The sequence below is a fragment of the Ixodes scapularis genome, unplaced genomic scaffold (assembly GCF_016920785.2).
Source record: "Ixodes scapularis isolate PalLabHiFi unplaced genomic scaffold, ASM1692078v2 PGA_scaffold4__175_contigs__length_147842914, whole genome shotgun sequence".
Classification (NCBI taxonomy): domain Eukaryota; kingdom Metazoa; phylum Arthropoda; class Arachnida; order Ixodida; family Ixodidae; genus Ixodes; species Ixodes scapularis.
In genome coordinates, this window is record NW_024609879.1 from 103966679 (window position 1) to 103987488 (window position 20810).

The 20810-nt window shown below is 46.3% G+C and overlaps 3 protein-coding genes across 4 annotated transcripts in view; 2 read left to right on the forward strand and 1 right to left on the reverse strand.

Annotated features, from left to right (window-relative positions):
- Positions 1-2054: 2054 nt before the first annotated feature.
- Positions 2055-9468, reverse strand: LOC120839082 (transmembrane emp24 domain-containing protein bai). The gene is made up of 3 exons (XM_040209296.3): positions 8995-9468; positions 6240-6464; positions 2055-3482 (listed from the first exon to the last, which is right to left on the reverse strand). The coding sequence occupies exons 1-3, from the start codon at positions 9172-9174 to the stop codon at positions 3267-3269; spliced, it is 621 nt and encodes a 206-aa protein (XP_040065230.1). The 5' UTR covers positions 9175-9468; the 3' UTR covers positions 2055-3266.
- Positions 9469-9532: 64 nt separating this feature from the next.
- Positions 9533-20810, forward strand: part of LOC120839080 (protein arginine N-methyltransferase 3) — a 46212-nt gene continuing 34934 nt past the window's right edge. The window contains exons 1-2 of the mRNA XM_040209293.2: positions 9533-9994; positions 18991-19096. Of these exons, the coding sequence (XP_040065227.1) occupies positions 9761-9994; positions 18991-19096 (340 nt within the window). The 5' untranslated portion in view covers positions 9533-9760. The remainder of the gene's footprint in view (positions 9995-18990; positions 19097-20810) is intronic.
- On the forward strand, positions 15460-16671 carry LOC120839081 (octapeptide-repeat protein T2-like). 2 transcript variants are annotated; one of them, XM_040209295.3, is made up of 2 exons: positions 15460-16243; positions 16352-16671. In XM_040209295.3, exons 1-2 carry the CDS (start codon positions 15725-15727, stop codon positions 16607-16609), a joined length of 777 nt encoding a protein of 258 aa, XP_040065229.1. In that variant the 5' UTR covers positions 15460-15724; the 3' UTR covers positions 16610-16671. The 2 variants fall into 2 exon arrangements, with proteins under 2 accessions (XP_040065229.1, XP_040065228.1); XM_040209294.3 differs by having other exon boundaries at positions 15461-16670.

Genomic DNA, 20810 nt, shown 5'->3' on the forward strand with positions numbered 1-20810 from the left:
TCTCAACGGAAAACCAAGCCTCTGCAGGCGTTCTATCTGACCCTCGAAGCTGCCTTGCGCACTGTGCAAACATGACTTTCTGAGAGAAGCCCCCAGGCACGAACTGGCTATGCCCCTTTTCACTACCTTCGAGTGGGCGGAATCAAAAGGAAGGATGCCCTTCCTAGTTCGAGGCGCGTACTTCCAACAAACATGGTCCCCAAAAAACGACAGCTCGAGGTCCAAGAATTGCAGTTTGCTTTCTTTTTGTAACTCATGCGTGAATGTCAAACCGGAGCAACACAATTTAAACACGTCTAGCAACTGAGAGACTTCACTGCAAGGGGGCCCCGCCGAGCGGCTAAGGTTGAGGAAATCGTCGACGTATCTGAAGATCTTCACATTGTCATCGTTCGAAATGTTCAAAGCGATGTTTTTTCCACAGCTGCCTAGAAAAATGTCACACAAAACAGGTGCAACACTGGACCCGATGCAAACGCCTTTTCTTTGCACATAAAGGGTTCCCTCGAATGACGCAAACGTATGTTTTAAGTAAAAAACCAGGAGCTCAAGAAAGCTATCAACACTGATGCCCAAAGAATTCTGGAAAGCGACAACTCCGTTCTGGTCTATGCATTGTCTCACCGCCGAGAATAGGGGTTCATGAGGAATCGAGTAAAATAAATCCTCGACGTTGATGGAAAACCCACTGCGCATGCACTGGCCCCCTTGCCTCAAAAATTCAATGACACATTCTGAATTTCGCACTATGAACGGATCATGCAACTCAAGCGCGCACAAATGTTTGCGCACGAAATTACCCATGTGAAACTGCCAAGCGCCTCTTTCTGTAACAATGGCCCTAAAGGGAACTTCAGGCTTATGTGTTTTAGCAGTAAAGAATATGTCGAGGTTCAATTTCTTGCTCGACTTCACGCTCTTTAGCAACCCCGATAGTATGAAATCCCCATGACGTGTGGGATGACATACGTGGGCCAGACGGGCAGGTGCGTTAATGATCGCACCCGAGAGCACGCTGCCTCTACAAGAACGACGCCTTCGGGGCACCTTGCAATTCATTGCAATAGATGCTCTTGCACCCCGGCCTTCAATGACACCAAGATTTTGGCTAGATACAAAGATAAAGTGTCGCGGGAATTACACGAGGCGTATGCAATTAGGACCAGAGACAAGAATTGTATAAGTGACACGTCGGTATCCTTATCTACAAATGAGTTTGAATTTTTGAAACGCGGGCTGAGTAGATAGAAAAGAAATGATTCTTTTTTTTTTGTGTGTGTGTGTGTGTGTGGCTATATAACGTGTGAATTTTTCAATAAACATCAGTTGAGAGTGCGCCTTGTCCTGTTTCCCTTCGTCTGTGTCCCTGTATTTTTTCGGCGCTTTTTTGCTTGGGATGCACCAGTTTGTGTAGAAAATGAGGAAGATTGCCTGCCAGTGTGGTTCCTTGAGGTTTCTTGCCAAAAGTGAGTTGTATAACATATGCAATATACATCTGGCAAGGAATCCTGCACGGATGGTTTATCAAAATTAATACATACCTTTGTTAGCATATTTTGGATGTCTTTGGAGGCACAGAACAATGTTCTGCACTGACCAGCCTTCCTTCAGGCACAAAGCTGAAGTGACAAGCTCATAGTAACAGCATTCGTGGCAGCATTGCCAGACCAAACAAGTCTTTGCAGCACCAGACACGTAAAAATTTTACCAGACATGATAATGAACACAAATTCCTGGCAGAGATAAAGCATTTCAGATTACCGTATAATACCGGGTGTGTGCCCACCACATTTTCACTGAAAACTGGGCTAATCTAGACACCCAAGTTTGGGAAATGTGAATACTAGGTGCTCAGATTGAAGTGGGTGCTTCTGTGGTATTTTACGGTATATACATTAGGAAGAACTTAAATTAACCCAACGAGTTTCAGACATGTATGCGCATCGCTCGACGATACTAAGCTGGTGACTTTTCATTAATACAAACGAAGCTGTCGACCAAATTTCTTGTATGCACGCAAAACATTCAGCCCAGTCGCGCTGAGGCTGCAGGGGTCTGGAGAAAACTTTTTTTTATTACTCGAAAATATTGAGACAATCAAAAACACACAACCTTCTGTACAATTTGCGACGCTTCTCAGATAGACGATTCTGAACAGGCGCAGATTCCAGGCGGAGTTCGCAACGACAATCGAGAACTAGAAAAGCCACCATTTCCAAGATAGATAAATGTGCGGTGCACAGACGTATGTTGACACTTGCACTAGACAGATTTTTCGTTAAAAGAACGACGCCATTGATCCATGCGCAATAAAAACAACTGCCATGTATTTGTAGGCTCCGAGAAAGGTACTATGCCCTACTCCGTCCAGCGATCGTGTGATCTACCGTTGCAAACTCTTGATTTGACATGAGCTTGCGGTGACAAGCTTCAGTTATTGCGACTCCAGCCTCCCAATAAACCCGGTGAAATTACAAAAAAAGGGCCCCTTTCAGAATTCAACTTACTTGGACATAAGTCTGTAGCTCCTCCGTATATGTGTAAACTAGATCTGCATTTCAAAATGGACAGTTCTCAGAAATGCTGATCGATGGCAAAGTCATCTGTGGCAACGACTGCAACTTTCCCCACAATGCTAAAAAAGCAGCACCCGTTCCTAGAATTATCCAAAACACGACCAGAATACTTTTTTTAGACAAGTTTTTGTGCATGTGTCCAGGCAGCCAATAGGAGAGCATCGTGGGTCACGTCATAAGGGGAAAAAGAGTCCCCCAAAACGAAAGCAATAGAAAGAAAGTGATAGCACTGTCAAAACCAGTCTCCTTATTTTAGGGGAATTACAGAAGCAAGAAAGGGAAGCTCCAAGCACTAAAATAAAAAGACCAAAACATTTAGGGATCTTCCAACAGACAAAATGGGGAAAGCATAGAAGAATCTATGCTGGTAAAAGAAAAAAATAGTGAGGGAAAGGAAAATTTAACAAAAAGCGAAAAACAAACGGCTTCCGTGTAATAGGGATTCGGGGAAACTTGAGATGAGAGAAAATCTTGATAAGGGAAAAACTGCCTGGGAAAAACAAAGGAAGTGCAAATAATGTCTGGGAAGTGGTCTTGAGGTTAAACGGGGGTGGAAAGGGTCTTGGAGGGAAGAATCAGGGAAGCTGAAACATTTTTTTGGCCCGAGAGAAAAAACAAGCAAGGGTTGGGGAGAAAAAGGCAAGGCAGTGTGAGGGAAGCGGCAGGGGAAAAACTAGAGCGGCTGGGGAGTTACTCGATGAGCTTCTTGGCCTTGAAGAAGCGCCGGAGGTAGAGCACCTGCCAGGTGGCCAGCCCCAGGAGGCAGCACATGGAGAAGATGGAAAAGTAGAGCACCCGCGAGTTGGTCGACTCGTTCGTGTCCCGCATCTCCTCTTCCCGTTGCCGCATGTAGGCAAAGTCTTTCACCACCGCCTCACTCAGGTCTTCCAGCTGCTGCAGCTTCATCTGCACCCAGGAAAACATATTTTTGCCATTGCACGTCGCAGCGGTCTCGGTGTTTGCGTAATTTGCCATCGGCGTGGCATTGTCGTCTCTGCGCGTCCTCCCGAGAGTGGGTGCAAGGATTTTCACATTTTTGCTTCTGCTCTCCATTCCGCTACCAGGTCCGATCCGTGCTCAGTCTACGAAGAGCCTCCTTGGCGCGCCGTGATGAAAGTAGAATTATTCGGACCAGCTAAGAACTTCTCAAGGTCTAGCCGCACGGCGTGTGACTAGACCTTGGGAAGTTCTTAGACGACCTTGGGAAGTTCTTAGACGACCTTGGAAAGTTTGTCTGGGATTTTGGTTACAGCTGCCGTCAAATGAAAACGACGTCTCTTTGGAACGCCTGGCCTCCGGCAAGCACTCGTTGCTTTTTGTAAGTACTCCAGCTCCGCATGAAATTCCCTTGAAAGGCTCCTACTAACGGTCCCTCCCTTTGCGGTTTGAGCGTAGCAAGCAAAGTGGTAACGCAGAATCGGACTTGTTAATGTAGGACTTTCTTGGAGCCCATTGGAGCGAGAGGCACAGTAGATGGACGCGAAAAAAACGGTGCAACTGGAACGCAGCAGCACCGAGCAGAGCCCAAGTGGCAGCTCGCAGCAAAAGGCAACCAAACACTCAAACTACCCGGACGCATCGCGGCAAAGTGGGCAGTGCCCACTTTGCCGCGATGCGTCCGGGTAGTTTGACGCGAAGCGTCCGGGTAGGGTATAAAAAAGAAGCGGACGTTACGCTAGACGTGCCCACTGGGCACGTCTAGCGTAACGTCCGCTTCTTTTTTCCACTTTCCCGTCGCTCTCACGTTTTTTCCTGGAGAAGCACAGAACGCACTCGTTTCACAAAGTGCAACACCGCCGTATGTCTCAACACATGATGCCCCCCCATCCGGGAGTAACTCAGACGCACTGGAAGAAGACGTTCGACTAACACTAGTGTGCAGTCGGCGAGGAGACGAGCGCCTCGTCGGCGTTCAGCTGGCGGTCGGCTTATCGACTTCCGTCCCCGATTTAGGAACATAAATGGTTAGGTGCCGGCCGTATAACGCATTCTGCATTAAAAAGGATGCGCCGGAACTTGAGGCCAATTAATGCAAGGTGACTGAAGTGAGCTGCATGCATGAACCAATAAAAGCTAGTTCAAATATTTGTGTTTGAGCGTGCTCGGGCGCATTGCAATCCCTCGCTATTGCTCGCGACGGAGACCACGCTGGCGCCGCCTCTCAAATGCCCTGGAACACTTAAGATCTGCGTTTAATTAGACGGAAGGTCTTGCCGTACTTGCAAGATCAAATCTATGCACCATCGATGAGGAATGGTCGCTCGTAACATTGCCAGAATTATTTAGTGCGGTGAAAAATAAAATGTGCAAAACAATTATAAAAATGTACACGCAGACTGAAAGTATTCCACGGCTGCCCGGTAGACGGTGCCGGTGCGTTCTCGTGTTGTACGCGACTCCTTGTCAGACGACTGTTGTCGGTTTCTCCCTTCTGTGGGGCAGACCTCCAAGTCGTTAAAATCTCGGTAACAACTTGGACGTAGCTGTGTCCACACGCTTCAAAGAAGCGCTTTTTTTAACAACCTTTTAAGAAAACAGAGATGGAATCAAGTGTGTCCTTCTCTCAAAACTGACACTTTCTAAAACCTACCACACATGAATCCCATTTTTTAGGAGATTCAAAAGTGGCGAAACAATAGCGACGCCGAAAACAACTGCAAAAAAAACATATTGCTTTGACTGATGCCATTTTTCTTGGCGCCTTCATGCGGCTTCCGGTCGTTTCGCACTGTAAGGACGCACCAAACGGGTCCTTCTAACGTCCCGCGCTGCAATTGCACGCAAATTACTGCGCTAAAGATTCACCGAGACCGAGTCTAAAAACCTGTTTGTAAACTTGCGCTTTCTTAGGACCGCCTTCTCAAAATCTCTTACGACGGGAGAGCACGCCGGTGCCATCCATGAGGTGACCCTGGAACTGTATTTCACCAGGGTGAAGGCTTTGCGGAATTTGCGAGGTCAAATGTATGTACCATATACGAGAAATGGTTATTTATAACTTTAATCAAAGTTCTTTGAGCCAAGGAACAAAGAATAACGCGTGAAAAAGAAGCAAATATACGAAAGTGCTAACTGTTCCATGGCCACCTGATTACTGGCACCAGTTTTTGTCGTAAGAGATCCCAATATGTCTATAGCCACTTGGTCGTAAATGGTCGCAAGTGTGTGAACCAGCCTTAAACGTACGTCTACCTAAAAAATGAAAGACGTTTACAATTCTCTGCAATGCCAAATTAGAGTGCAGCTCTTGAGGAGAAAGAGGGGAGGGTATGCACCTCCTCCCCCTCTCCTACCATTTAGCAAAAAATTTCCCACTAAATGAAGCGGGGAAATTTATTTCCTAAATTTAGCAAGGTCTGTTAAATTTAGCGGGAAAGTTTTCTGCTAAATTTAGTGGTAGCATTTATTTTTTGCGGGAAAAATTTTCTGCTAAATTTAGTGGTAGCATTTATTGTTTGCGGGGAAAATTTTCTGCTAAACTTAATGGAAAACATTTTCCGCTCAGTTTAGTGGAACAATATCCTAGCTAACTTTAGCGGGGAAATGTCCCATAATGCAACGCGCAGCTACGGTGGCGCCTCTCAACCCGGAAACGGGCGCCTAAGTACTGCACTATAAAAGATTTCTATTTGCTTAGATACAAGATGCGAGAAGAGGACATACCTCGAGAGGCTTGAGCTTGCCAACCTCGGCAAGGCCGTCGTAGTTCTTGGCTTCGACGCCGTGCTTGAGCAGGAGCATGACCTCCCGATCCATGCCCTTCATCTCGCTGGGCAGCTTGGTGATGAAGCACACCTCAAACACGTCGTACGCATCCGTCGTAAAGGCAAACTTGCCCTTGGTGATGCCCTCCTTGGTGTACAGGATGTGTCCGCTCGTGTCTTTCACCTGCGAGGGAAAAAAACGCTCAGACTTTCACACGTCTGCTCCCGACCCTCCGCGTTTTCGAAAGGTGGTGACTTTGCGTGGGAACCTTCCATGAGCCTTGCTCGCTCGTATTAGTTCCACTGCGTGACACCGGAATGTCTTTCCTATGGGAAAACTGATGCCACGTGACCTGAGACCATGTGATGTGGTCGCGTGATGTTACGGTGTCGCATGAAGCCGGCTAAATTTGCCCGCTAAATTTAGGAATTATGACGGTGTCGAGTGAGTGACGGCAGTGTTGCTAGACGTCGCAGCGTCATGTGACGTGACAGCATGATTTTCTGCAAAATCTAGTGGGGAAATATTTCCGCTAAATTCGGAGATAAAGTGCTGCTCGCTAAAAATGCCATTGAGTTTAGTATGTGCGATGGAATGTCAAGGTCGGCCAATTTTTTCCCCCTTAAAATTTGGCGATGTTAATTGACATTTGGTTTCTCGGGAGCGAGCTGATGCTAGTCGGTTAGCTATTTTTTAGGATGTTTTAGCTGTACTCTAAAAGCCGTACTTCCAAAATGTTTGGAGGCATGTTATGCAAAACGGCATAACATCCTTACTTTTGATGCAACTGTGCTAGGCAGCTATTGCAAAAAGAGGGGGAGGAGATTGTTATCATCTCATTTGCATTAACTGAAGTACAAATGTGAGAGCAATAAATTGAACAATAGGTGTTAAACATTTCACGCCTGTTCGGTTAAAAAAAAATCTTTCGGCGAGCACATTTGTTTATGGTCACTCCCATTAAACTATAAAAGGAGTTTTTCACTTTTGCTAAATACTATTTACTAAATGCTCATAATGCGTAGGTTAATTCTTTTCCTCTATCCAATAGCTGTTACGGAAAGCCTAGAGGTAAAGCGAGCAGCGCTACACTTCTCAACTTGTGGCCAGAACCAATGATCACGTTTTGTTGCCGGTTCCTGCCGCCAATGTTCATCGCAGTCGTGCCGTTCAGTATATTGTGCTTAGTGTCATGACTGGCCGCCACACTGGCCAGTTGCGACATAGTGTGATGGCAGAAAGCACTCCAAAAGACAGAAAAGAAAAAAAAAAGTTTTGCTTTTATATTTGAAAGTTTACAGTGGAATTTAAGTTTCTTTATTTTTTTTTTTATTTTTTATATATTCTACCAAATCTCTGTTGATGGGCATAACGACCGACATGAGGCCCCAACTTAGCGTCGCTGCAATTGCGCTCCTGTTGACATGGAGCGTGCGCAGACGCTCTACTACATAGAAATCTGATTTCTGCTCATGCGCAGTGCCCCCATGTCATGTGGGCAAACGAGGGCTTATTCGTAAACAGTGCATTGGCCTCTATGTGCCAGGCCACCAAAAACTGTCCCCACCGGTAAGATAACAGAATCTACTGCCTACTGTAAAATCTACTACCTACATACAAAAATGTCATCCTCCTGGGCGCTGAAACTCGGAATCTGCCAGCACAGTTGAAGGTCACAAGTGGTAGAATGGTCATGAAGATAAAGCAATTAATGCAAAGGTGCAAGCGAGCTGGACAAGAATGACGAAAATAATCCCTGGAGAATTGTTTTCATCATTTTTGTACAGCTCGCTTGCACCTTTAAATTGAATGTATTATCACTGTAACCTTATCAATATGGCCGTTCAACCTTGGTGGCAGCTGATAAAACCCATCAGCTCTACAGACATCTAACTTCTTTAGCTCAGTTGGTAGAGCGATCCATTGGTTCGATACCAGGTGCAGGTGGATTTTTTCGGTCGCACACAAGTCAACTAGCTGTGTTTAGAGATTTGTGTTTGTCCTTCGTCCCCCTTCTCCGGGGATTATTTTCGTCATAGAATGGTCAATCACCTGACAGGCCAAACAATGTCAACCCAGCAATATCAATTCGGATGAGTACTATGACGATGACGAGCACTTGGTGTTACCTAGTACGTGTGAAGATATTACCGCTCATTGCTCGTAGTATTACTTCAAATAAACATTGTAAGGGCACATCCCAGCTTAACATACATCCAGTGTAAGAAATGACTCACCAAGCAAGCCGTATAGTTACAACTCAAATTCATATGGACTGAGCACAAACAGCGTGGGCAAAGAAACATACCCCCAGGAGTAAAAATGTAGGGATGCAAGTGAGGTGGTGGGGTTTAAACGTGGTAAAGGCTACCCAAGCCTGGGATTACTCGGGGGACAACAGGAACACGTAGACACCTCAAACACTTTACTTGATAGAGAAAGACTTAAAGAAGCATAGATCCCGCCGATTTCAAGCCGAGGCCACAACCATTTCATTTGCAGCTTTCGCCTCATTGGTCCCATTGACCGGCTTTGCAAAAGGTCAGCAACACTGGCCAACGTGGTTAGCAGCTGTCCATGCCGGACCAACTAGCGTGGCTCTGGAAGAAGCCCCAAAGCTTAAATTCGCTTCAAGGCGAGGTGAAGGCAAGGTGGGGTCGTGCTACGCGACCAGAGTGGGGTCGATGAGTTAAAAATGACGAGGAATACTCACAGTGATGTCAGTTTTGTGACCGGGTGTATCAGAGAGATCGTACTCTCCAGAGACGAGGACTCCTTTCATCACCTCTTCTTTTAGACATCGCTTGCTGTTGGGCTTGACTGTGAATCGTATGCTCTCCACCGCACTCAGGGATAACGTTAGAAGGGCGATTAATGGGAGGAACAAATCCATGTTTACTGTACTTTTGCACCAGACGCAACGCACGGCAGCAAACTGACGTGGAAGATGGTGATGACGTCGAGGCCGATGCGGCTTGACTCATTGCTGCGAGTTTTGAATCCGTTTTCGTATCCGAATTATTCGAACTTCGAAGCCGATTCAGATGACGAAAAAAATAAAGTGTGGAAAATAATTTAATTTATAACAATCCGATTAAAGAAACCTAGACTTAAAAGGAAAGATGAGCAGAACGGCAAAACCAGAGGCAAAAAAACGCCCACGACCTCTATGCCCACGACGATGTAGTTTAAACTGGATTCTGTTGGCTGCTCAAAATGCTTTGTTGCCGTCCATTGGGGTTGAAAACTTCAAACATGGCGCCTTGACAACGTGACTTAGGTTAGAACACTGTACTTTTATTCGTAAGCCATCTTGGAGTTTTGTCACGCTCTTCTGTGCGCTTGGAATTTACGTAAATCAAGCCGAAGGTCAACACTCTTGAACTCTGATATCTTTTAGATATTGCGATCTTGAAATATGTGTTTGTTTTAAGTGTTGTCACAGAAATTTCAAACCGGCGTGCTCGTGTCAGCTAGTCATGGCCAGTAGTTCTTCACACCGTGACGACGGCTCTGACTGGGATTCTGCCGAAGAAATGGAGGCGGAGTCTGCCGAAACGCTCTGCCTTTTCTGCTCGAAGCTCTGCAAGTCTCCGGAGTTGGTTTTCAAACACTGTTCAGAGGACCACGACTTCTGCATTTCGTCCTTGGTCGCCAAACTTGGCTTGGACTGTTTCTCGTTCATCAAGATGATCAACTACATCCGTAGCAAGGTATGGCACCGTACTTCCGAGATTTGAAGCGTACTTTAACGCGACAGCGTTAAGGAGCACGTGTCGCAGAAAAGCCGGCGTAGGTGGCGTGACGCGAAAATCCTGATTGGTCGGTAGGGTCATGACATCACTGCCCCATGACCTCGCGGGAATTAAAAAACAAACAAACAAACACAACGCTTACTTGAACCGTGATGTCACTATTGATTTTAAACTGCGCTGCCAGGAGGACAAAGACAAAACTGACACAATCGGTGTAACATAAAAAAAAACGCACACACACACAAAAACACCTAATTAAAAAAAAAAAGCTTTCTGATAAGTTTAAACACGATTGCCGTGATAACCCTCCCTTCTCACTGTTTTTTCCTTCCAATCCTCTAACCTATGTTCCGTGGTTTCCACTGCTTTGAGGGCATGAGTATTGTGACCTGTATTACACTGTCTACCAGTCATCGGCGTCAGCACGGTTGGTGTGTCGCAACCGCATGTCATTGGTTCCTCTTGTGCCGGATTCAAATCTCAGCCCCAGTGCGAAGGCATAGTCCGTCATACTAGGTGGCACTAGTGGCCTCAGCTCGTAGCACTCCATTACAACATGAAGCGCTATTTCCTCTTGGTGGCGGCATAGCTGACACGTAGTGTCCAGCCCTGCCGTGTACTCAGCCCTGAGGTGGTGTGTCCATAGCACTCCGCTCCGCACAGCAGGCCGTCACCTTGCAAGTTGTCAAAGAAATCCCCATGTTCTGTGGTCCCTTTTTCTGCACTGTAGATGGCAAGAGACGTATGTGTGCAGGCCGCGGCAACTTATCTGTAGGTTTCGGTCTCTGCTACACGTTCACGGACTTGTTTGGTCATCCCTGATGTTGCAATTTTGCATAGCAGCACTCGTAATACCTCATACCGCTCCGTCAGCTGTCATACCCTTTTTTCCCACCAGGTGTTTATGCCTCGTAGGTGGATGTACTTGAACACTTGGCGCACCCATCTTTCTTCTGGCAGCGCGCATAAGCGCCGTTCGAAAATCAGTTTGCTGGTGGCCTCACGGGCTTGAAGCATAACCAGCCCATGTCATCCTGTACACACTCATTTGTTGTGTTTCAGTGTGTTCTAAGTGCCAGGCGACCTACTTCTCATTGTCTTATTTCCAGGTGCTCTTGTGTGCATGCTGACAGGTGGAGCACAGCATTGGCAAACGTCAGCCCTGGAACCGCCACCATTTTCCAGAGCGCACGCAGTCTCATATCGACTAAAACTCCACACGCCCCAGCAACTTAAGTAGCCCTTGCGTATGCTTGCCGTTGCTTGTAGCATGGTCTCAGGTGGCTTGAGGTGCTGTTGTCCCGGCTGCAATGTCACCCCTAGATATCTGTATTCGCTCTTCCGCTTGATCTCCTGGCCCTAGATTGTCACCCTCTGTGTAAGTTCGGTTGGAATATCCATTGGTCCCTGTACATCCAGCGGCTCCACATCCGTCCTGAGGATACCAGACTTATTGGGGTTGAAGGGCAATCCCAACCTGGTTTTCCCTTCTTCGCGAATGTCAAGTTGTCCCTCAGGGTCCTCGAGGGACCCTGCCATAAGCACATGTCGTCTGCATAGATTAAGGCAGGAACTTTCTGTGCCGCCTGTCTCCCTTCCTCGCTACAGTTCATGCAGAAACCTGCTCCACTGTCTTACAGTGCTCTTTCAGCCCAGGCAATATACAACATAAACAATAGTGGAGAGAGTCGGCATCCCTGCCTGTGACCTCGTGTTGTCTTAATCGGATCGGGTCTCTATCACCCCACTGTACAGCAACACCATTGTCTTTATATTTGTTGCAGTATGTCCCTCCACCCCACTGGCATTCCAAGCTCTTGAAGACTGATCCAAAGAAGTTTATGGTCAACAAAGTCGAAAGCCCTGGAGATGTCTAAAAAGCCCAGGTGCAATGGCCCTTGCTCTTGACTGGTAATCTCCATGATCTGTTTGATTGCGAACAGGTGGTCCTCTAGACGCCTTCCTTTCCTGAATTTATTTTGGAGCTCCCTTAGTATTCCTTCATGCTCTGTCCAATACTTTAATCATTGCCCTAGCACATGCATGAAAATCCAGTAGATCACTGAGGTCAGTTAGTGGATGATGGTTCTTCAGGATCAGCTTGCCTCCTTTCCCCTTGTATAACATGCTTACTCAGGATCTCCTCCAGTCCTCTGATGTTTTCCCTGAAGCTGCTCAACACGCTTGGGGCTGCCATGCTTGCTGTTGACAGACTGGAAAACGCTTTTGTCTGTTTTAGTGTTGAAACACATACAACTTTCGCGCTGTTAAATGAAAACCCAGAAATACACAAATTCAATGTTTGCAAAGAGCCTTTTTTAAAGAAGACCAACAATTGTATTTGTTTTTTATGCTGAAAGGATGTTTTAAACAAAACATGTTCGTATAGGTCTTTGCAAAAAGAGCTCTCTGGCTGCCACCATTTTGCGACTCGAGCGACCCCTATCAGCCAAAAATTTCTGCCACCTGCCTGAGCTGTGGAAAGCAGATCAGCGCGATTCCCCACCTGCATTGCGCATTCAGAGTTTGCCGGCTTTTCTTGAAAGTTTTTACTTTATTTGCCTGTTCAGGATGCTTACGTGTTTTGTGTCAACTTCCACCGTGAGAGCCAGAGAATAGCAGGGCTCGTAACCTTCTCAGCCTTCGCAAAAAAAAAAAAATAAAGAGAGTGAATGTCAAGCAGCCCACGACGCAGGCCATTCAATGTTCTTCGAGGATTATTTCCGTAGAGATAATTTCTGAAAAGCCTTCCCAGCTATTTTCCCGGTCTTGGCGAAAAATAGCTGGTAGGGTCCGGGTATGGGGATGGAATAGACGCGTTCGTTCATTTGCTTTGGTGCTGTGTAAAAAAAGCACCGCTCTTCGAAACATGCCCCAAAACAAGCCGGATTCCATCCAATCGTCGTGAAGTGACCGTCGTCGACGCTGTGTATTGAACATGCTCTTTTATTGGAGTTTTTTTCTTATATCGTGTTAGGATAACGCAGCACTGTGAGGTACGTACAATATATGTTGTTCGATTGATGAGGCTCGTTGAATTTCATATTGTGAGCAGGAAATACCCATGCAGTTCGGCTATCCTGTGGTGTTTCAGATATTTTCACCAGTTAAGACCTTTGTAGATTGACATGGCAGTATGTATGGTGCCGTAGGAAAACCAACATAAAATGAAACAAACATCCCAGTTGCGCTTGTTCTGTGGTGCATGAACCCACTAAAAGTAGCTTTCATTTGTTTGTTTTTCTTCCCAGAAATAGTACAATGCTTTCTTAGAAGCCTCTAGACATTCTATTCGCCATAGAACACAAAAAAAAAAAAAAAAACGCAGGAATTTAGACGGTACCAGTGTCCAGAATTGCGCCTACGCAAGCTGCTGTACCCGAAAGTTTTAAGACCCATGTTACAGATGAAAAAAACAACAAAAAAAACTGTGCGCAAAATGTAAAAAAAAAAAAATTGCTTTTTGTGTAAGGCTTGTCAAATTATGAGGCGCTGGAGAAAATCATCCCTCAGCGTTAAGTACTTATTTCAAATTCTTTTTGTTTGTGTTATGCCCATTGAACAGCATGCGAGGAGGGCCTCAGCACGCACCTCGTTTCGCTGCGCCACAGTGTTCTTGCGCAGCATAAAGGCCATCTGCTTTCATTGCCGTCACTATGGCAACGAACAACATTTTTCTGAATGCCGTCTGCTAACCAAAGTTTAATAGTTTTGTATTGAGCAGCCGCAGGCTGTCACTGCCAACATTACTCGATAGACTCACTTGGCAAACTCCCATGGAGAGTGGGATCTCTTCTAAGACACGTGCTGACACACGCCAGTTTCCGCTGATAACCACAAGATTCGGAAATGCTGTTTGAAGCGTCATCCTTCTTGCTCGCTGTTGCCGTGTTTTGAACGGCTGTTGGTAGATGCGCCGCAGTGAGCAAGAAGGTTGGTGCTTTGAACAGCATTAGCCCGGCTGAAGGGTATGAGAAAAGATCACGCTCTCCGTGGGAGTTTGCCAACTGAGTTGATAGAGTAATGTTGGCAGTGACAGTCTGCGGCTGCTCATTACAAAACTATTAAACTTTGGCTAGCAGACGGCGTTCGGAAAAACAACGTTCGTTACCATGGTGATGGTGATAAAAGCCTACGGTTTTTATGTTGAAGAAGAACATTGCGGTGCGGCGATACTAGGTGCATGCTGAGGCCCTCCCCGCATGTTTTTCAATGGTTGGAACGTGAACAAAAAGAGTTTAATCAATGCAGAAGGCTAATTTCCTCCAGCGCCTCATAATTTGACAAGACTTACACGAAAATCGTGTTTTTAGACTGCAGTTTGGAGATATTTTCATTTACAACAGGGGTCTAAAGTATCAATGTGTCCCATAGCCACAGTCCACCAACGAGAAAACCCACAGCCAACGTTGCCCACAGCCCAGCACAGTCGGGCAGCACTGACGTACAGGGACGCGGTCGGGCAACGCTGAAGTACAGGCAAGGGGGAGAATCTGTTAAAACAAAATTCATACAAGTTAAAAAAAAAAAAAAAAAGGATGACGAAATGTTAGGCTAGGTGGCGCAAGCTGCCGCCCGTTACATGGTAGGAGTAGGTAGGCTGGCTTTGGGGGCACATTGCAAAACACCAAATGCAGGGAGTGCAAGGGGACACGGGATGGGCGTCATTTGAGAGCAGAGAAGCGGTGAGCAAGATAGAATTTGAGGATTGGTTGAGGCAAATGGATGGGGAGCAATGGGCATGAAAGGTTTTCAGCTATTTATACATGAGGAGTATAGACACAAAGTGGAGACAGCACACTAGGAAATCAAGAGGAAAGTTTTTAAGCTATAGTGGAGATACGGAAGAGCAGGTCTCAGTTAAGAAGAAAGTAAAGGCCACAGAAAGAGATCGGTGGCTAGAGGGAATGCAAAGACGGCTCTGGAAAGCTATAGATTAAACAAAACAGTTATTGCCAAAGAAAGCATTAATGATTATTCTAGGGGAAGCTCATTGTTGTTTGAGGCGAGGACGGGTCTTTTGCGAACCAGAACATACTGAGCGAGTACCAGGAAATGGATACAGTGTGCACTGCTTGTGGAGAGGAGGACGAGACGGCTGAGCACTTGATACTCTACTGTAAAGGGCTTCACCCTATGCTTTCCGAAGACAACATAAATTTAATAAGGTCATTGGGTTTTAGAGACAGCGAAGGGAGAGTGGATTTCAAGACTAGAGATTACTGAGCAAAGATTAAGTGAATGGTGGCAGAAAGCGAGAGAAAACTAGGTATTTTCTTATTAACTGATGGCAAGGGGGCTTTTAGCCTCACTTTCTTTGCAGTGCGGAGTGAATATAGATTTCACATTTAAATATTCTAAACTGAAACGGTAAAACAAAATGGCTAGGTGGCGTAAGCTACCGCCCGATCTAAAGGGCTCAGCCGGATTCATCCATCCACCCAAAGGGCATAGCCATTACCATCCATCGCTGTAAATCGCTTCGTTCGAGACCAACGTTGTTCGAGACCTTCGAGACCAACGTTCGAGACCGTTGTTCGAACCTGAAACTGCTATAACCTCGTTTCCAGGCAAGGTGGTTTCCAGGCGTGTTTCGCGTCTTGCTGAGTAGTGTCAACAAACTGGAGTAAACGGTGGAGTGCGAAATTTCGAGTCCAGTAAGCGCCGACACGGCGCCGATTCGCGGGCATGGAAGGCATCGTCCATACTCCACTCATGTCGATCATGCCGTCATCGAGCGTGGACGCCGCATCTACGGCTGCTCCTGCTCGGCAACGGGGTCGGCCACCTAAAACGGAAGCCGAGGAGGCGAAGAGGAAGGCTAGGCGTGCAGAGGCGCAGCGGCGGAGGCGGGCCTTGGATTGGGAATATCGTGCGAGGGAGGCAGCAATCAAGCGACAGAAGCGTGCTGAACATCCCGAGTATCGTGCGATGGAGGCAGTGGCCAAGCGGCAGTACCGGGCCGAACATCCCGAGTGTTGTGCAGCGGACAACGAAGCGAAGCGTCAGAAGCGAAATGAGGACGCCCAACTGCGTGCCCGTGAAGCCGAAATGAGGCGACTGCAGCGGCAGAGCGATCCGGAGATGCGAGCCAGGGAGGCCGAAGCCAAGCGACTGAAACGAATCGAGGACGCCGAACTGCGTGCCCGTGAAGCCGAAATGAGGCGACTGCAGCGACAGGGCGATCCGGAGATGCGAGCCAGGGAGGCCGAAGCCAAGCGACTGAAACGAAGTGAAGACGCCGAACTGCGTTCCCGTGAAGCCGAAATGAGGCGACTGCAGCGACAGGGCGATCCGGAGATGCGAGCCAGGGAGGCCGAAGCGAAGCGGCTGAGACGGCAAACCGAGGCGGAGCAACGAGCACGCGAGAGGCTCGGCCAGCACGTTAGTGCGACAAACGTGTTTGAGAAACGCTTTATGCAAAATCTCTTTGCCTACTTGTGCTCTGTATGCGGCCGCCTCTGGCACAAGAACGATCTGAACCCGCTACCTGATGGTTACTCTGCAGTGGTTCTCAACGCATTTGTGAACGGACGTGTCTGGGTTAAAGGAGTGTTGTGTCATGAGAACTAGGTCGTTGTGTGACCCAAGAGCATGGGAAGCGAATGAGAAGGCGGTGCGAACGGGGCGAAGTTTAAAGGGGTACTCCGGCGTCTTCTTTGTAGTTCCCGATTTGTCTGAAAATTTGTTATACACACCAACAAACAAACATTGTTGAAATAGTGATCCAAAGGCTCTACTGGCAACAATGAAAACGTGACATTTGGGGCCCTGTGTTGCATGTTTTGGACTCCCACGGCGACTATGGAGAAGGAAGTGATGTCAACAACGCCGAAAATTCAGATTGGATGTTGATTGATCAGGGATCAGTCAATATCCAATCTGCATTTGCTGCGTTGTTGACGTCACTTCCTTCTCCATAGTTGCCATGGGAGTCCAGAATGTGCAACATGGGGCTCCAGGCGAAAGTTCTGTGGGCCTGTTGCAAGCCTGCCTTCCCCTGACTTCACATCATGGCATTTAAAAGTGCGGGCATATTTGAATCTTGGTTTTGGCGTCATTTTTATTTTACAATGACTATTTAGAATTTTGCTGTACTGAATACAGCATGCCGGAAAGAGTAACGGCCGGCGATTTCGCAGACGTAGCTAATAGAAATAGCAAAAAAAAAAAAAAAAATCGCCAGAGTACCCTTTTAAGCGCACTCCATGTTTTTATTTGCTTGTTGCATTAATTCGTGCAACCAGCATAATCAACCATGGACTTGCTATTAATTTACAGTTGAAGTGACAACATTTGAAGGGCAACTCTGCTTCATTTTTGTTTGTTGAACAAAACAATGCAGTCCTCTTCAGTATCACCTAGGAAGACCACACGTCCAATATTACGAAGTAGTTCTGTCTAAATGTTTCTTAAACGGTCCGGCAAACTTTGCAACTCGCCAAAATGTCGAAATTGGCTGACTTGAGCAGGCAAATCAAGGTGCAACCAACAGCGCAGTCAAGGCTACGGCGTGGGCGTAGCCAACATTGAGCTACACATCATCACCGTTGCCCCTTTTGCTTGTTTTTATTTCTCCGGGCAAACGTAAGGAGCGACGTAAGCAACATTTCCTCTCGGTGCTCAGCAGTGTCCCTGTGATTGGCATAACGTTCCTGCGCAGTGCGCTTTTTGGGAGCTGTGCGGCCGCCCCGCCGCTACCGCCACCATCGTCTCACCGTTTGGGATTATTGTCTCATCCGCGACTACGTGTGCAGACGTCGTCGAATGTTGTAGACATCGGGAGATGGTGTATAGTACGGGGCAGACGACACTTGCACATGGCACACGCCCATCCTAATCCCACCTGTTGTTGCGTAGAGGGTCATGTGACATCTCGTACCACATGATAGCCATTTTCTTGGCGGCCCGGGGCCAAAGTTGCCGGACAGAGCCGAATTTTCGGTTTCGATTTCTGCTCGTGTTTAAAATTAGATTCAAAAATCTATATTCCATTTTTCACGAAGCAAATTACGTAGTGTTTTTTACGAGGGCTTTTTAATGTGAAATCACTCATTATCCCGAATTCTTTGGAATTGAGCGGAGTTGCCCTTTAAAGGGAAGGGGTGTAAATGTTCCTAGCCTAGGTGGCACAAGCAGCCGCCTGATACAAAGGAGGTAGCCAATACCATCTGTCCATCCAACACCTGCAACAAGACCGCCTCAATTGCAACTGATGTGATATGGCAAGCCATGTATGGAATGGCGGGTATTTATACACAAAAGAAAGGTGAAAAGGAATAGTCCCACCAGTAGCATCCGGCACATTTACTTGAAAGTAAATGGTCAACATTCACACTTCATTGCACAGGTGCCGTCCATACTGAGGTAAAATAGCGCAAGCACAAAGATGGGAAGAGTGCGACAGAACGTAGCAAATAGTGCAAACACAAAGATATGAAGAGCGGGACAGGACAGAGTGAGTTAGCGCTCTGTCCTGTCCCATTTTTCCCATATTTGTGTTTATGCTATTTTACCTCGGTATGCACAGTGAATACCAACTATCCCAGCTATCAACTTTATTGGAGGTGCTGTCATTTGAGCATGTCAATGTCTGGCATGGCTATGCACACATAAAACCGGGGATATAGTTGACCATCGTAGGAATCCCAGACAACTTTAGTAACGGCTTGTTTTGAAACTTGAGACAAAGGAAACAAAAATGGCCGAAGACGATAGTTTGGAGCCTACAGCACAGTTGTGAGAATAACTTCCAGAAAGCAGGGAAGTTTGCATGAACCTAAATTGTAGAAATGTTTACTGGTCAATTTTTGTCGGAGTTCAACATAGATAAGCATATCCGTGTATCACATTGCACAGTCGACTCTTGGCATTGAAAACATGATAGTTGATAAAGCATTGCCGAGTGCTGTGGAGCGACCGACACTGTCCTTTCATCGATTTCTTTTCACTAGGACATAACCGTGGAAAGTCTTCAGCGGATAGACGCCTCCAATGTTCCATGGCAGGACGACAAGTTTCTCCAGCCAGTGTTGCCGGATGACCTCCTCTTAACGTACGGTAAGAGAAGTCCAGGCTTTTCCTTTTTTGCATGCCTATATTCTGTGGTGCGGGAGCTATTGGTCAAAGAGTAAGCATGGACTCCTGCAGAGTTGATAAATGGGCCACTTGGCCCATATGGCTGATTGGAAAAGGTGTTGAAACAGACGGGGACCATAGACAAATCGAACAAGACAAGGCACAACTACCGTTATACCCCGAGAGATAGCCAGCCTAAAATTAAGAGAAAATTGGGTGAAAATGAAGAATGAGCTAACTTTCAGTGTGCAATCAAGAAAAGTTGCAAAAATGAGATTTTTATTTCATGTTGCTCTGTCAAACATGTTATCGCGGCGCAAGGCAATGAAGCTTAGATTACTGTACTCGCTTATATCCCGCCATAGCTAACTAAGCATATTTACGCCAAGGTCTTCATTGATTGGAACACTGCAATTACTAGGAGCAAGCTATCTTTCGGTGTTTAAAAAAAATATCAAATCAAGCCAAAAATGGGGGTGGGTTACCTTTTGGGGTGGTGCATACCTAAGGATTTGATGGTAGGTACTTTAATTCTAGAGGGCTCTTATTTTTGTTTTTTTAATAAACTTCAGTTGCGGATGCACCATGTCGTGTTCTACTTGTCTGTGGTTCCCGTCTCTTTCGTCGCCTTTTCCAGTCAGTAGGAACCGGTCATAAGGATGTTGCAAAGCACGACATGTGTCTGAAAGGGAATTTTGTCCAGTGCAGCATGGCCACTAGCTTGGAGTCTTCAATGTGCACCCTGCAGTAGCAATCACAGGAAAAATTTACACTACAATGTCCTTTGATATTAAAACTGGCAGCATGTGTACTTGAACTCACAATCTCTGGGAAAATGAAACTCTACACACATATCATAACAAGTGGTGTTTGAGCCAAAGAATGCAATAGCTCAATTTAGCATGACCTGATGCTGTTAAATGTTGCAAACTTTGTTTTCATTAATGTTAATTCAGATTTACTTGCCTATCTTTTTGTGCATATAAGGACACTGTTTAGAGGCACATATTTACAACAATTTTGTAGTATGTTCTCTTCATTTTGTATTGTGGTGACTGCAATGTGAAGGGAGTTTTTTTTTCTGGGAAATATAGTTTTATGTTATATAGGCTGAAGACATTAACCAAAGTAACGGCAAATTCAGGTGGTCATTTCTCGGCAAAACTTTTTGCTATATCTTTGGCAAGGACGTTTGTGTGGTGAAAGGCTGGCAAGTGCAAGCTGTTCGGATAATGATTTTCATGCGCGAGCCGGCAATTTGCCGGCACAATTTTCGCCTGAACTCCAAGAGGTTGGGCAGCTTGTCTGCCGAACTGTATCCAGTATCGTCGCATCCGAATCAGGAAAGGGAACCTAACAAAACAAAGCTTGCCGAAAGCGGGAAATAGCGGGTTTGAGTCGCAAACGGAGTTATTGAGACACCCTTTTTTGCTCCGAGGCAAGATAGCAAAAACGGTAAAGATAAAGATAATCAATCAATAAAGCCAAAATTTTTGAGAGAATTTGTCCAGTCTGCTCAAGGTCTAGCTAGCTCTGGGACATGCGCTGCATCACTTTCCATGCATTTCTTTTTACAGCGGCAAAATAACACGTTATTACACCCATGTAGAACAAAATAAAGTATGGATAGTGATGTAGCTGAAGAAGAGTAGTAAGTTGGGCGAGTTGGTAAACGTTGAACATGGTGAAATCGCGC